General features: G+C 42.3%; 2 protein-coding genes and 1 long non-coding RNA gene across 3 annotated transcripts; 2 read left to right on the forward strand and 1 right to left on the reverse strand.

Moving 5' to 3' along the window:
• The first annotated feature begins 3,794 nt into the window (after positions 1 to 3,794).
• Positions 3,795 to 4,541, forward strand: LOC129592970 (uncharacterized). Its single transcript, XR_008691028.1, has 4 exons — positions 3,795 to 3,928; positions 3,997 to 4,098; positions 4,167 to 4,390; positions 4,457 to 4,541. It is a non-coding gene; the product is annotated as an uncharacterized LOC129592970 (long non-coding RNA).
• A 765-nt stretch (positions 4,542 to 5,306) lies between these two features.
• On the reverse strand, positions 5,307 to 8,256 carry LOC129592930 (uncharacterized). Its single transcript, XM_055489086.1, has 3 exons — positions 7,665 to 8,256; positions 6,097 to 7,294; positions 5,307 to 5,505 (listed from the first exon to the last, which is right to left on the reverse strand). Exons 1-3 carry the CDS (start codon positions 8,029 to 8,031, stop codon positions 5,307 to 5,309), a joined length of 1,764 nt encoding a protein of 587 aa, XP_055345061.1. The 5' UTR covers positions 8,032 to 8,256.
• Positions 8,257 to 9,960: 1,704 nt separating this feature from the next.
• On the forward strand, positions 9,961 to 11,730 carry LOC129592896 (uncharacterized). The gene is made up of 2 exons (XM_055489042.1): positions 9,961 to 10,117; positions 10,616 to 11,730. Exons 1-2 carry the CDS (start codon positions 10,040 to 10,042, stop codon positions 11,549 to 11,551), a joined length of 1,014 nt encoding a protein of 337 aa, XP_055345017.1. The 5' UTR covers positions 9,961 to 10,039; the 3' UTR covers positions 11,552 to 11,730.
• The last annotated feature ends 1,400 nt before the right edge of the window (positions 11,731 to 13,130 follow it).

Genomic DNA, 13,130 nt, shown 5'->3' on the forward strand with positions numbered 1-13,130 from the left:
GAACCGATTAAGCGGAAGACTGCCTCTGAAGTACGTGATGCTTTACAAGTAATATTTAATCGTTGTGGACCGTTTCCAAAAAAATTCCAAACCGATCTGGGAACCGAATTTTATAATACTGATGTCAAGTCTTTGTTAAATCAGCATCAAATTCTTCATTTCTCTACTAATAATGCAGAAATTAAAGCTGGCCAAGTTGAACGTCTGAATCGCACCTTATCGACTAGATTGTTCCGTTATTTTACGCATAATCGAACGAAAAGATGGATTGATGTAATTCAGAAACTCGTGGACGCATACAACAACAGCCCACATAGAAGTTTAGGATACCATAAGCCATCAGAAATAACGGCTGAAAATGCAGAAGAATTTCACAAGATCATTTACAAGGACAAAATCAAATATGCACACAAGAAACTAAGCACGGAAATTCCAAAATTAGGAGATTTTGTGCGTCTGTCTTTGAAGAAGACGGCAATGGAAAAAGGATATACTCCAGGGTGGTCAATAGAAATTTACAAAGTTAAAGCTGTTGAAGCCCATGATGGCATAACCATGTTCCGAGTGGAAGATTTGAAACGTGAAATGTTAGAAGGACGATTTTACGTTTGGGAACTGCAGAAAGTCCCAAAAAATACACCAGAGACTGCTGAAATTGCTGTTTTATCTAAGAAAGGCAACAAAGTTTTGATACGTTTTGTTGGCTGGAATAAAAAGTTCGACAAATGGATCACTTTAAGTCAACTTAAGCGGTATGGACTTCAGTTAATTTGAAAAATTCGATTTTGGTGTGCAGTGCTAAACTCACACGACTATAGCGCATCATATTGCATACCAATTTCGAATATTTAAGAATGGATGATTTCTATATCACCTTGACATCTGATAGTGGCATTGGAAACACGGCGTCGGAATTCGTTGTGCTTTTACCGAGTTATGTTCAGCTACTGCGAGAATTTGAAGTAGCACTGTGCTACTTACAGTGTCCAAAACCCCGATCGATAACTCGTGACACCTTGTGCGTGTTTAGCGACTTGGTTCGCAGCCAAGTGTTTAACAGAACACGCGTTTCTCTATTGGCTGTTTTATCTCGAAAAAGTGTTGCAGACGGAAGCGCATTCGTTCCTTCATCTTTGAAATATATCAGCGTTGAGAACACTCAGTTTGATCGCATTTCAGTCTCGATCACCAGTTTAGATGGAGAGTCTGTTGAATTTGAGAAAGGTGTTTCAGTTTTGCAATTACATTTTCGCCGTAAATAATGGATGAGATTTCAAGTTTTGCGATTCCTGCGCAAGTTTACGTGCACCTTCTTTCACCGCAACATGGCAGCGCGGTTGGACATGTGCAGCACGGATACGGTTCGCTTGGAAATTTTTTTGGCAGCCTTGCTAGGACAGCAAAAATATTATTTATCCTAATCTGGTTCGTCTGGGTAGAAACGTTGTTTCTGATGTTCTACAGAACAAGACAACGTTATTAGATTCAGCTCAAAATCGAACGAGAGAAGCTGTCGGTAATATGATGTCTGATATTCAAAAAGGGCGGGGCAAAAAGGCGCCGGAAACGCCGGACCACAAAATCAAAGCTCAAAGGTCAGCTACACGGAATCGTAATAAAGAAGCGCAGACGACGCTCGCGCAAGTCCAAGCCAGCTCCCTTTACCAAACCGAAGAAGCATTCTCATAAAAGACGTAGCCGAAAACGAAGAGTTCATAAACGTTTGCGCAAGAAGAAGCGTATGCGCGTTCCGCTTTCGGGATTATTACGCTAACTCTCACGAGAATGGATGCTAATACACCTTTGTGTTTAAAATCGGAATTGGACCATTTTTCTTTGCCGCCTACTCAAACGGCAATCGAATCCGCGAAGTATGTTTCCTATAATCCAATAGGAAATACTTTGAACGTGGATACGATTGCTTGGGAGGTTCAGGAACCCCAGAGGAAATGATAGATCTAGCAAACAGCACTATTTTACTGGATGTAACTGTTTTAACAACTGCAGGAGCCGCTCCTGCCGCTGATTTGAACTGGGGCGTCGTTAACAACTTTACACGTAGCCTATTTAGCGGACATGAACTTTTATTAAACAGTGAGACTGTTTCATCTGTTCCTTCCTTATCACATTACTCATCCTACTTCGAAAACCTATTGAATTTTGGCTCTGAAGGTCGAACACAGCTGTTAAGCTCTGGTTTTGTTTTGGACACTGCCGGAAGCTTTGACGTGAATTATATTACACTGCCTGCAGCTAATCCAAACAATCTAGTTTTGAATGATGGGTTCCTTACGCGCCGTGGCATGATCGAGGGCGGAAATTCATGGCATTTATTTATGAAATTTCCTAGTGACTTAGCGAACCAATCACGTCTTATTCCACCTAAAGTGGACTTGAAATTAGTATTGGCACGATCGAAAGACAAGTTTGCGTTGCTTTGTCCTCAAGCGCCACTTGATTTGAAAATTGTCATAAAACGGGCAACGCTTAAACTGCGCAAAGTCAAGCTGGACCCTGAGTTTTTGTTGGCTCATGAGATTATGCTTCAAAACGAAATGTAATGATTCCTTACGTGGAATCACATGTTCTCGAGATGACCATCCCATCTGGAAGCAGTCATTGGTCTCGCGACGACTTATTTCGGGGAGTCATCCCTAAGCAACTTTTCGTTGCTCTAGTTTTGTCGGAGGCCGTTGGAGGAAACTTAACTCGCAACCCGTATAATTTTCAGCCCTATGAACTGAGCCAGATTATCACTTATGTCAATTCCGAACCGTTTCCTGGGAAAGCCTTAGAGGTTTCAGCTACAAACACACGCGACGGGTACCTGAGTCTCTTGGAAACAAATGGTATGATTTACAAGAACTCAACACTGGCGTTTGATCAAAAAGATTGGGCCAAAGGTTATGCAATTTTCGGTTTTAACCTTGAACCTGATATTGGAGACCACACGTGCATAAATCCTACGAAAAAGGAGTTCTAGGATTGTCCTTATCTTTTTCGGCTCAAACGACTGCCACTCTTTCCGTATTGGTCTATTTCAATAAGAACGCCCTCGTAGAAATTGACGCACGACGGAACGTTTATTGCCCATACAAACGTGCTTAAACATGAATAATATCAAGCTTCTAGATATCGTGCAGCACGATAGCTGTCTTCAGAGAATATTCCTCGGAGTGTTCTCACGAGACACGCTACCAACCGTGTCCAGTCCAAAATTTCCGCTCGCACTGATTGTGAACTCGGACAAGCACGCGGAACCCGGACAGCACTGGCTAGCTATATTTGCTAAGAACAGTAAAATGTCGTTTTCTTTGATTCTTTTGGTAAGTCTTCTTTATTTTACGGCATGGAGTTTGACAAATTTATCTCGGAAAATTTTCCGGCTACCAATGGACATTATCAGGAGAATCGGATCCAACTCCAACATCCTCAGTCTAAACTTTGTGGTCTCTTCTCTGTATTTTTTCTTTATTACTCTTGTCGCGGTCTTACGTTACGTGAAATTGTAAATAAGTTTGAATACCCCAAAAGACTGCAATTCAATGATAAAATGCTGTATGCTTTTGCTAAGAGGAAATTGCATGTGTGTAAAAACCCTCGAAAATGTTTGAAGCATATGCCGAAAAAGCAGCAATATTCTCTGCCTATGTATAAGGTTATCTATTAAAATGCGGAAAAAGAACGTCGTTTGGTTCCGGAATTTATTTGACTCTTAAACACTTGAACACGCACGCTCCACCAGCCCGTGCGCAGTCACCGAGTCCATCCCCAGCACGCTCTGTTCAACCAGGTACTGCTGTATGCTCACGTGGAGGACGGCGTGGTCGAGCACCACGTGGAATGCGTGGATCCCACAGTACACGACCAGCTTCACCAGCCTGTGCGCAGTCACCGAGTCCATCCCCAGCACGCTCTGTTCAACCAGGTACTGTATTTTCAATTCTTGTAATGGTGTGTGCTCGTACATAACGTTAAATTTTGGACTTTGTTTAGTTCGTCGTCGTGGCACGGGTGGCGCCAAGCGCATTTGCTTGGGACGTCCTAATGGAGTGAATCCGAGCCTGCCGGCTTCCGCACTTGCCCAAACAGCTCCTGGTACATACTACACAACTACAGTACTTAGCAAACATTTATCTGTATAACTGTGATTTTATGTATTTTAGCGCCACGAAGTGCAACCCCATGGCTGGATGCGCTGGGAGGACACAGTTCTGATATGGCATTTATGCGGGAGCGTGGACGTGATGTCGCTGTCGGTCCTGTTCAGCAGCCAGCGCCTCAACTGTTGGGTGGCTTTGTCGCACCGAATGGATGCGTTGTGCAGCGTCCGATTGTGGATATGCACCCGAACAAGAACCGTGGTGGCAGACGCAAGCTGTAGTGCAATGTACTTTAAAGAAATATTGTTCACACTTGTATTTATTATGTGTACATAATACTCGTATATTTGCAGGTACATACGTGGGTCGGAGCGTGGATATGCGGATTCATCATTGCTATTTGTTAATGCATCGGTTGTGGTCATGTCATGTGTTTTTTGTTGTGCGCGTGGTGACAGGGATGATTTGTTGTTTTAGTTATGCGAGCGGTACCGGGGTTAAATGTTGTATGCGTGGCACGGGGATGTTACTCTGGGATAAAATTGTTGCATGTAGCGAACATTGTTATTGCATATGATCCATTGCGGAAGTGGTACGGGGTTCATCTTTCATGTTTTTGGTGACAAGGATAAAAGAGTGCAAATTTTTCATTAAAATTACTGTACTCGCCGCATTTTTTCATTTATACTCGTATTTTTTAACTCGTTAATTAGAAAAATGAAAATTAACCATTGTTTCCACTAATGAATTACGTAAGTTAATGAAATTAATGTAAATTACTGTACTCTATTGTTTAATTTAATTAAAAGTAATTAAAAAGTTAATTATAGGCAGGTGGTACTGTATATACAGGCAGGTGGTACTGTACGGACCCCTGGGGTGTTCCTGGCAGTGGATGTCTGTGTATTCTACTACAAATCCTAGTTTATCGAACACTCTCGCATCCGTGCTGGACAGAGCGACCTCCGTCCACTCGTCTGTGTCGGTATCGTACACTTCCATGGTTTGCGAGAGGTTACGTCTTATACTTGACCCAACGGGGACGGGACCACCAAAAATATAAATGTGCCCCTCAAAAACGAACGTTCCGTGGCGTGTACGAGGTTGTCGCAGATCACAGATTGGCTGCCAGGAGCAATCACTAATCCGCATCCGTATGCACGAGCTGAGGATCGCTCGATCGGAATCCGCTCCGCCAAAGATCTACAGATGGTCATCCAGCACGACGCTGGCAAAATGGCATCGAGGGCGCAGATCGGGCATACTGGCAATGTATTCCCATTTGCCGGTATCCGCGTTTATACGTACACCGCCTACGGTTTCCGTAGCCGGCCACTGCTGCATTTCCAGGAAGAGCAGGATATTGCCGTGACCGGCAGCGGCTAACCAGACTTCTGTGTTTCTGTAATTGCAGTAATACCGGAAGTGTTTTATGTTGTTCCAGCGGGAAAAAAATTACAGGAAGCGATAGTAAACTTTAAGTTAAGGGACCAAAACTGGCACCAGCCCAAGTGCTGTTAGAACAACGGCCACTACATTACGCTCATCGCCACCATATGCTTCATATCTTCAGTATCTCCATATCTTTTTAAAATTAGAAACATCACGAGACTTAATATAAATACGAGTACACGAAATAGAGAAAAACACGATAATAAGAAAACAAGGAAAAACACAATAAAAACAATAATATGGATTGTAAAAATCACAAAATGTAGCAGCATACAAAACTAATTTTTTCAACATTCGACATAGACCTTGCAAGAATTTTTATTCAGCATTCGACTAGCCATGCAGATGAATGTAATGCGTAATTGTTGATTTTGCCGTAATATTAATTTTAATGTTGACCAGGAATTTGTTATCTTTACGTACTCAGGTTTTCAGCACAGCTCAAACAGATAGACCAGCTGCTAGACAAGTGTGCACTTTCTGCTTGTAATACGATTTGTTTATAGTTGTAGTCGAGAAAAAAACCGTTTAGGTTGCTTACTTGTTTACAAAATTATCAAAAGAACTTGTCAGCTGGATTCTATCGTCGGCGACGGTCGCTACCCGCAAATGCCGGCACGGTTTATTTTTGCTGCAGGTCCAATAATAAATATTCTTCCCTACCACAATTGGCGGCGTTGTCCATCTGTGCACTTTAAAATCAGTCAACAGCTGCCGCCACACGCGTTCCCGCAAACTATATCCCATAAACGCCATCGGGCTATTTCCTCGGGATTCGGAAATCTTTCTGGCTTGAAAAATCACTTGACCATCAACACATAATATCGTCGATGGAACATATTCAAAACCATGCGAATGGGTCGCCATGGGTAGCTCAGATAAGGCATTCAATCGTGGCTTAAACAGCTGCATTTCTAAATGAGCGACGGACTCGTAATCACGCTCCCGTACATCGGATGCGTAGAACCGGTGAACGCAAAGGACATAGTCTTTCTCAATATCCGCAGCTTTTACAAACATAGACGCTCTTCCACAAGAACAAGCCGGAAGGTGACCTTCTGAACAATCCTGCCTGAGCGTTAGATTTTCGGATATTTCCAGTAAAGAGTTTTTACACTCGGTAGCCGTTAAACGGAAGCGAGAATCCAGAACATGGCACCGACGAATGAGGTCAGCAAACAGCTTCGGAATGCATTCGTCGATGTATGGAACAAATCCTTCGATAATCTTCATCACAAACTGACTATCTGGAGTGTTTTTCTTTAAAGTAAAACATTCAGCAGTTATCGGGTTAAATAGCAATTTTTCCTCCACGTTAAAACAACAATCTACAAGGTCATGAATTACACATCCTAAGCTCCAGACATCGGTCCTTCGTCCCGGAGCCTCACTCAGTTCCCCGGCAAATTTTCTTAGCATTTCGGGCGACATATAGCGGATGCTGCCACGTAGGTTGCTGATATCACTGGACACGGTGATACTCTGCTGGATCTGCACCAGATCATCCAAATCCGCCAACAATAAAGTCTTATGACGAAGGCAGTTGCTCTGATGTTTGATTAAAACGTTTCTCGACTTCAGATCACCGTGAATAAACCTGTTCTGGTGGAGAAATTCTAGACCATCTGCTATTTGTAATGCGTAGCAGACGATGGTCGCCTTATCCAGAAATCGTTCCCGATCTAGCATACTTGTTGGTTTCTTTTGGAGATCATTTAAAAGCAGATTTAAGTCGCCACCTGGAGCAACAATGGAAAATGTTGCTTCTGTTTTGAATCCATCTATGCAGCAAGTTTTTAGTTTCCGTTTAAAACGTTAATGGTTGAGTAAATCTTATGCTAATAAGGGTTTGTTCCACTGAAATGAAAAAGAACCGTTTAAATTATTTTGAATATTTTAAAATGATAATAATAATAAAACAACAAACCTAACATTTTTATACGAATTTATTGACAGCAAATAAAACGAGGTCGACTAATTAATTAATTAATAATTAGGTTAACTAATTAATGAATAATTTTACTGCATTTCACGGGCTTTAGTTGACTGCATTATCATTCAACATATTAGAAAAGAAAATAGAAATCGGTATTTGTTAGTATGACGCACCACTGCAATAATCCATTAAGAACTCCACGAATACTCCACCAGCCGCCTGGCTAATGGATATTTTATGGTACGCAATGAGATGTTCATGTTTAAATTCGATCAACTTCTTCCAGCGGTGGCGCAGTGATGTCCAGCTGTCGCTCAAACTGGTCAAAAGCCCTTCACGCTCTTTATCCAAGTGGACCACCTTGACCGCTACAGTTCCCTCGCCGGTAAAATTACCTCGATCCACAATACTGGCGGCATAGACGATACCGAAGGTTCCCTTACCAATATAATCGCTGGTCTTATATTGGTAGCGACAGTTACTGCCCAACTGCTGACTCTGGACTAGCTGGTTATCAACTTCCATTTTACAGTGATGCATTTAACAAATTGAGGCATCAGTGCAAACCTTTTATTAAGTGTCCCAGCGAACATAAGTTTTAGGTTAGGAAAAAATTGTAAGGTCAGAAATGGCTTGCAACAAACCGGCAAACGTCATCTGATCAGGGAAGGCTGTCCCAGCTTTGCAAAATTGGATAGATGACATCTTTACCGCATTGGTATATTCTGCAGTACTGGGATACATGTACCTGCTCCTTGCATGAGGTTAAAACAGCATTTAAAATCCCAACGGGATAAAAACCTTAAGTAGTTGCTAGTCGCTATCATTTCCCGTCCATCATGCTTAAATTGATTTCATGTCTCTCTAACACTGGCGGTTTTGTTGGTGTGTACTGTGTAATGCCAAGAACGGAATGATCCTGCATTGTTTTCGAGATAGGCACACAATGTGTCCACTGTCTCTCAGCAAAGTGAATGATAAATAAATAAATGCATTGCGGCAAGGCAGCTTGTTATTATATTGCCCGTCCTACATGGTACAAATTGCAGAAACGCCATTTTACATTTCCAAATTCACAAAGCTGCATGTTATAGCAAATGATATCGTATCTGCATAGCAATAATCTATGTACGTATTCTTGTACTTGCATAAAAAACTCGGTTTCCGGCTTGGCTTCGGTCTATTAGTGCTAGCCTAAAGCTGTGCACTTCTCTAGTTTTACTATTGCATACAGAAATTTGCTCATATTTCATAAATATATAATTATATGAACTTTACGCAATTGCGCTTTTCATGGATAGCAAATTGCATGTGAGTTCATGCAGCCACTGCCAGCCAGAGTTTCCGGGTACATGTATTAAGAAGCGTCTCACTATCTGCGCGCGCAAACGATACAGTATGAAGTGCCTTCAAAAATCTGTCCGTATTTATTTTGCCGGTTTGTTGTATTATTACCGCACCCATTTAAACGGCGCATCTTGCACAGGTACTTGTTAGTTGTAAGCAACAATTTACAATTGTAACGATACGATCTACATAATCACGATTTACGACAAGAGCAATGGAAACTGCATTGGTCGCTGAACTGAAGCTGTTCTTGAGATGGAAAATATGGCTGCAGGCATCGGCCACCGTTCTGAGTCATACCGGCAAAACGTAATCATAATAAACAAACCGAAGTCATGTAATTAGTAGCAGCTCAAAAGAGCATTAGAAAGATACAAATATCAGAATGCTAGTCACAGTTTCTGAAAAAAAGGAGAATACCGCGGTGTAGTTAATTATACGAGTATTTGACACTGACACTTAACAAGTCTTTTTAATAGAAAATACATGGATTAAACAACCTTCCGCACGAAAATAAATGGAAAAGTAATATATCCACCTCACAATTAACAATTCGCTGCAAAAACTTTAATGCTTAGACGTTGTTACGTAGTATACGAAATGTCAATGTTAATGAACATTAGACCAATGTGTAGAAATCCATTTGGACATGTCCCAAATACTGCAAAACAAGCTCATCGCGTGTTTCGCACAGATTACAGCTCCGTTCATGACTTTCGCGAAACTTAATTACCTTGTCTCGCATGTCAGCGTCTCGAAGCACCGTCACGTGCGGGCTAAATTACTTGTTTTCACGACACACTTTCGGTTTTCCGTGCATTTTTTAAATTTTTCTCCAGAAAAAATGTATGTACGGCGCCGATAACGTGCGGCTGTATGGCGCCACGGATTGTCATTTGTAAGAGATTTTGGCGGCCAACTCCCTCCTCCAGCACGCCGTACCGGCATGGTAGCCGGCACTTCCTTGTGGTGGCCGGTTTTCCATCCAATCAGATCAGCGTGAGAAATGATTCGTAATTATTCTCCTGCAGTTATTTGTTGTGCTTCCTCGGCTTCTGACAACATTCCAAGATATTATTAATCACCTGGATTACTGAAACTTTTTCACGAGGCGACTGATATATAAGCGTCCGCTAATGGTGTGTTGTTTGTTATTTTTTAAAAATATTTGTACCGGATAAACTCTGCGCATTAGACGAAAATGTACTCCGCAGCGGTTATTGCTCTCAGCGCGGCAGTGTTCCTTTGTGTGTATAACGTTCCCTCGGCGTATGGCCAGGTAAGCTGAGATTTACTTAATCGTAAACACTGCTTAATGCGTATACAGTATACTACAGAAAACAATAACCGTATATAAAATTTAAACAATAACCGTATATAAAATTTAAATTTTGTAAGTTTAAAATAGAATTTAATTATTAAAAATAAGTAGTGAAGTAAATAATAATTATTAAGTATAAATAAATGGCTTCGAATTTGTTACTGGAAGCAATTGCTTAACATATTTAAAATAAAGGCGCAAATTAAAAAAAACATTTGAGACATGTTGATAGTCCCGGATTAGTACGTAATTATTTATCATCTTAAAGATTAATCTATTAAATCAATTTGTGTCATAAAATGATGCCGTTGTTATCATTATTTATTTATTTTATATATTATTATTTATTTAATATATATTTATTTAATATATTTTATATATTACTGCACCTTTTATATAGAGCCATTGATTTTTAAGTGGAATATGTCGCCATGTCCTAATCTTATTTTTTTCCAGAATGAGCTTTTGAACAACATCAGTTTAGCCAATGCCAACGCCTCCTCATCTGGAGCAGCAGCCGATGCCAGCAACGCCTCGGCACCCGCCACACCTGCCACCGCCGTCCTGACCGCCCCCTCGGGCAGCAGTAGTGATGTGGCCGGCAACCTGACCTCCGCCATAAGCAACGTGCCGCTTAACGTCTCCTCTAGCCTTCCCGAAGCCTCCAATGCTTCATCCAGTGTTTCTGCGGCATCCTCCAGTTCCGCGGCTTCTAACGGCTCATCGGCCGAACCAACGGTCGTCAAAAGTGATTCCAACTCTTCCGCTCCTGCGGCTGCCGTAGCGACATCTGCCGAGCCGACGCCAAAAGACAGCTTGAACGCTTCGGCCGCCGCTGTTCCCGTCGTCGCTCCCGACGCAGCGGCCTCTTCCCAGAACGCCTCCTCTTCCGCGGCTGCTCCTGCAGAGTCCGCTGCTTCATCCCAGAATGCTTCCTCTGCGTCGGCTTCCGGTTCGGCATCCAACGCTTCTTCTTCCGTTGGTGCTCCTGTGGAAGCTCCTGTTTCTTCCCAGAACGCCTCCTCTTCGGCCGCCGCTCCTGTAGAAGTCCCTACCGCTTCCCAGAATGCCTCCTCCGCGTCGACTTCCGGCTCGGCATCCAACGCTTCCTCGGCAGCTGCTCCCGTGGAAGTGGGTACTCCCGTGGTGGGCGTGGCCCAGAATGCGTCAGCCGCCGCGGAGAGCAGTGCGCCGTCCAGTATTCCCAGTGCCCCTGTTGTTTCCAGTGGAGTGGGCGAAGCGGTGGCGGCCAATGTAAGTCAGCCGGTGAGTGGCACGGAACTCAGCGCGCTCTTTGGGCCGCGGGCGGCCGAAGGTGCCAGCCAGAACGCCACGGTGGTTGGTTCCGCGTCCAACGCCACTCTGCCCGCTAACACCACTCTTTTCGCGTAAAAGCGGAAGGAACGTATGCTCTAGTTGTGATGTAATCCTACATGTATGGCACCATGCGGCACTTTTGCCGTTTTTCCGGCTCGCGTACATTATTATAGTCGGTGGTAAATGTTAGCGTTGCGCTTCTTATACTTGTACTGTAACTGTAAGCGCTGACCATTATTAAAATTGATTGTTGACTGTTGCGCTCTGTGTTATTTTACTATCCGCGCTAGTAGAATAACTTGCATTTATTATCTGTTGCGTAAGATTCATGACTTCAGAATTATATTTAGAATTAATTTTGGTGAAACCACAACCCCGTGGAGATTAATTCCGGCACCTAAGTTTTTCGCAGCATGCTTAATAGATGTTCCTGTAATATAGCTAATGTTATTCTTTAAACTTTTCTGGCTTGTTTTGCTGCGCCTGTACAGATATATCGACATGTAATGGCACATCTTCAAAACGATTCAAGCGGGAAAAAATGTTATAAACGGTACTTCCAATTTTAACTGATCCATAATTACGTGAAGAGTAACCACTCGGATCCACGTACGGAGCCGAATTTTCTGCCCGTTAAAATTATAATTAAGAGAAACGGCAGAGTAGTGAGTAATGTTCAACGGCAGAGTTCAACACTGTTGGTCAGGTAAATCTGATTAAGTTAGTACCTAGTACAGGTAGCAGTTGAATTGGGCTCATGAACGTTTTGAGTCCACTGAGAGATACAGTGTCTTTCCGTCGCATTGGCGGTATGCAGTGGCGCCCATATTTTTGTTCGTAACGTTCTAACATTTCCACAAATCTACATTCTACGCATTATTTTATCCACAACTTTCGCAAATATCGGCGTTTCGAGCATATACCGTAACCGAACAAGCAAAGACCGTAAGTATTAAGTACGTAAAAGCGAAACTTGGTGTCCATTTGGTTTGTATTTTTAATTAAGCTTAGTAATTTTTCACTGTGAAATTGCTTTACTCGCATACGGTATGTGATAACTGAATTAATAATTATACGCCGAGATAGTCACTGTACGAGTAGTGCATGTAAAATCTCGTTGTACATAACACATATTATGTAGTTCAGCGATAAAATGGCTGGGCGCAGCAAAATACAATGTCATGTGATCGGCAGATACAATTAAACTGTGCAGCCGATACTGTTGTAATTTATCGCTTACAACAATTAAAACTTATATCGTTTGCGTGAATTGTGTGATACGAGTACAACTCGCATTTTTACAGTAGATAATATGGTCACTGGTGTGAACAGAAAGTGTCCCGGCCATACATACACCGTTGGCTGGCGCGACATGGCGCTAATTAAACAGCATGCACATACACCGAGCAATGAGAGCATAATTACCGGCATGTTAATCATCGAGTGTTTCGAACATACCCCGAACAAGCAAAGACCATAAGTATTAAGTAGGTAAAAGCGGAAATGGTAACCACTGATAATACAAGGCAATATAATAAGTACTTACTAATAATTATCAGCGTATCAGAAATCTCAACTTATTGAAATTTTGTACGGTATGACCGTATGAACGGTGCTGTGCCGTGCACTTATAATATACAGTGTACTGGCACTC

Source organism: Paramacrobiotus metropolitanus, unplaced genomic scaffold (assembly GCF_019649055.1).
Source record: "Paramacrobiotus metropolitanus isolate TYO unplaced genomic scaffold, Prichtersi_v1.0 Parri_scaffold0000057, whole genome shotgun sequence".
NCBI classification, from domain to species: Eukaryota; Metazoa; Tardigrada; class Eutardigrada; order Parachela; family Macrobiotidae; genus Paramacrobiotus; species Paramacrobiotus metropolitanus.

Bases quoted from the DNA above. Each gene is read 5' to 3' on its own strand.
- LOC129592930 (XM_055489086.1), bottom strand. From the start codon at position 8,031: ATGCATCACTGTAAAATGGAAGTTGATAACCAGCTAGTCCAGAGTCAG. The intron at 7,295-7,664 runs GTGCGTCATACT...TTGTTGCTCCAG, and splicing joins CTTAATGGATTATTGCAGTG to GTGGCGACTTAAATCTGCTT. The intron at 5,506-6,096 runs GTAAGCAACCTA...CTGCAATTACAG, and splicing joins TTTGATAATTTTGTAAACAA to AAACACAGAAGTCTGGTTAG.
- LOC129592896 (XM_055489042.1), top strand. From the start codon at position 10,040: ATGTACTCCGCAGCGGTTATTGCTCTCAGCGCGGCAGTGTTCCTTTGT. The intron at 10,118-10,615 runs GTAAGCTGAGAT...ATTTTTTTCCAG, and splicing joins TTCCCTCGGCGTATGGCCAG to AATGAGCTTTTGAACAACAT.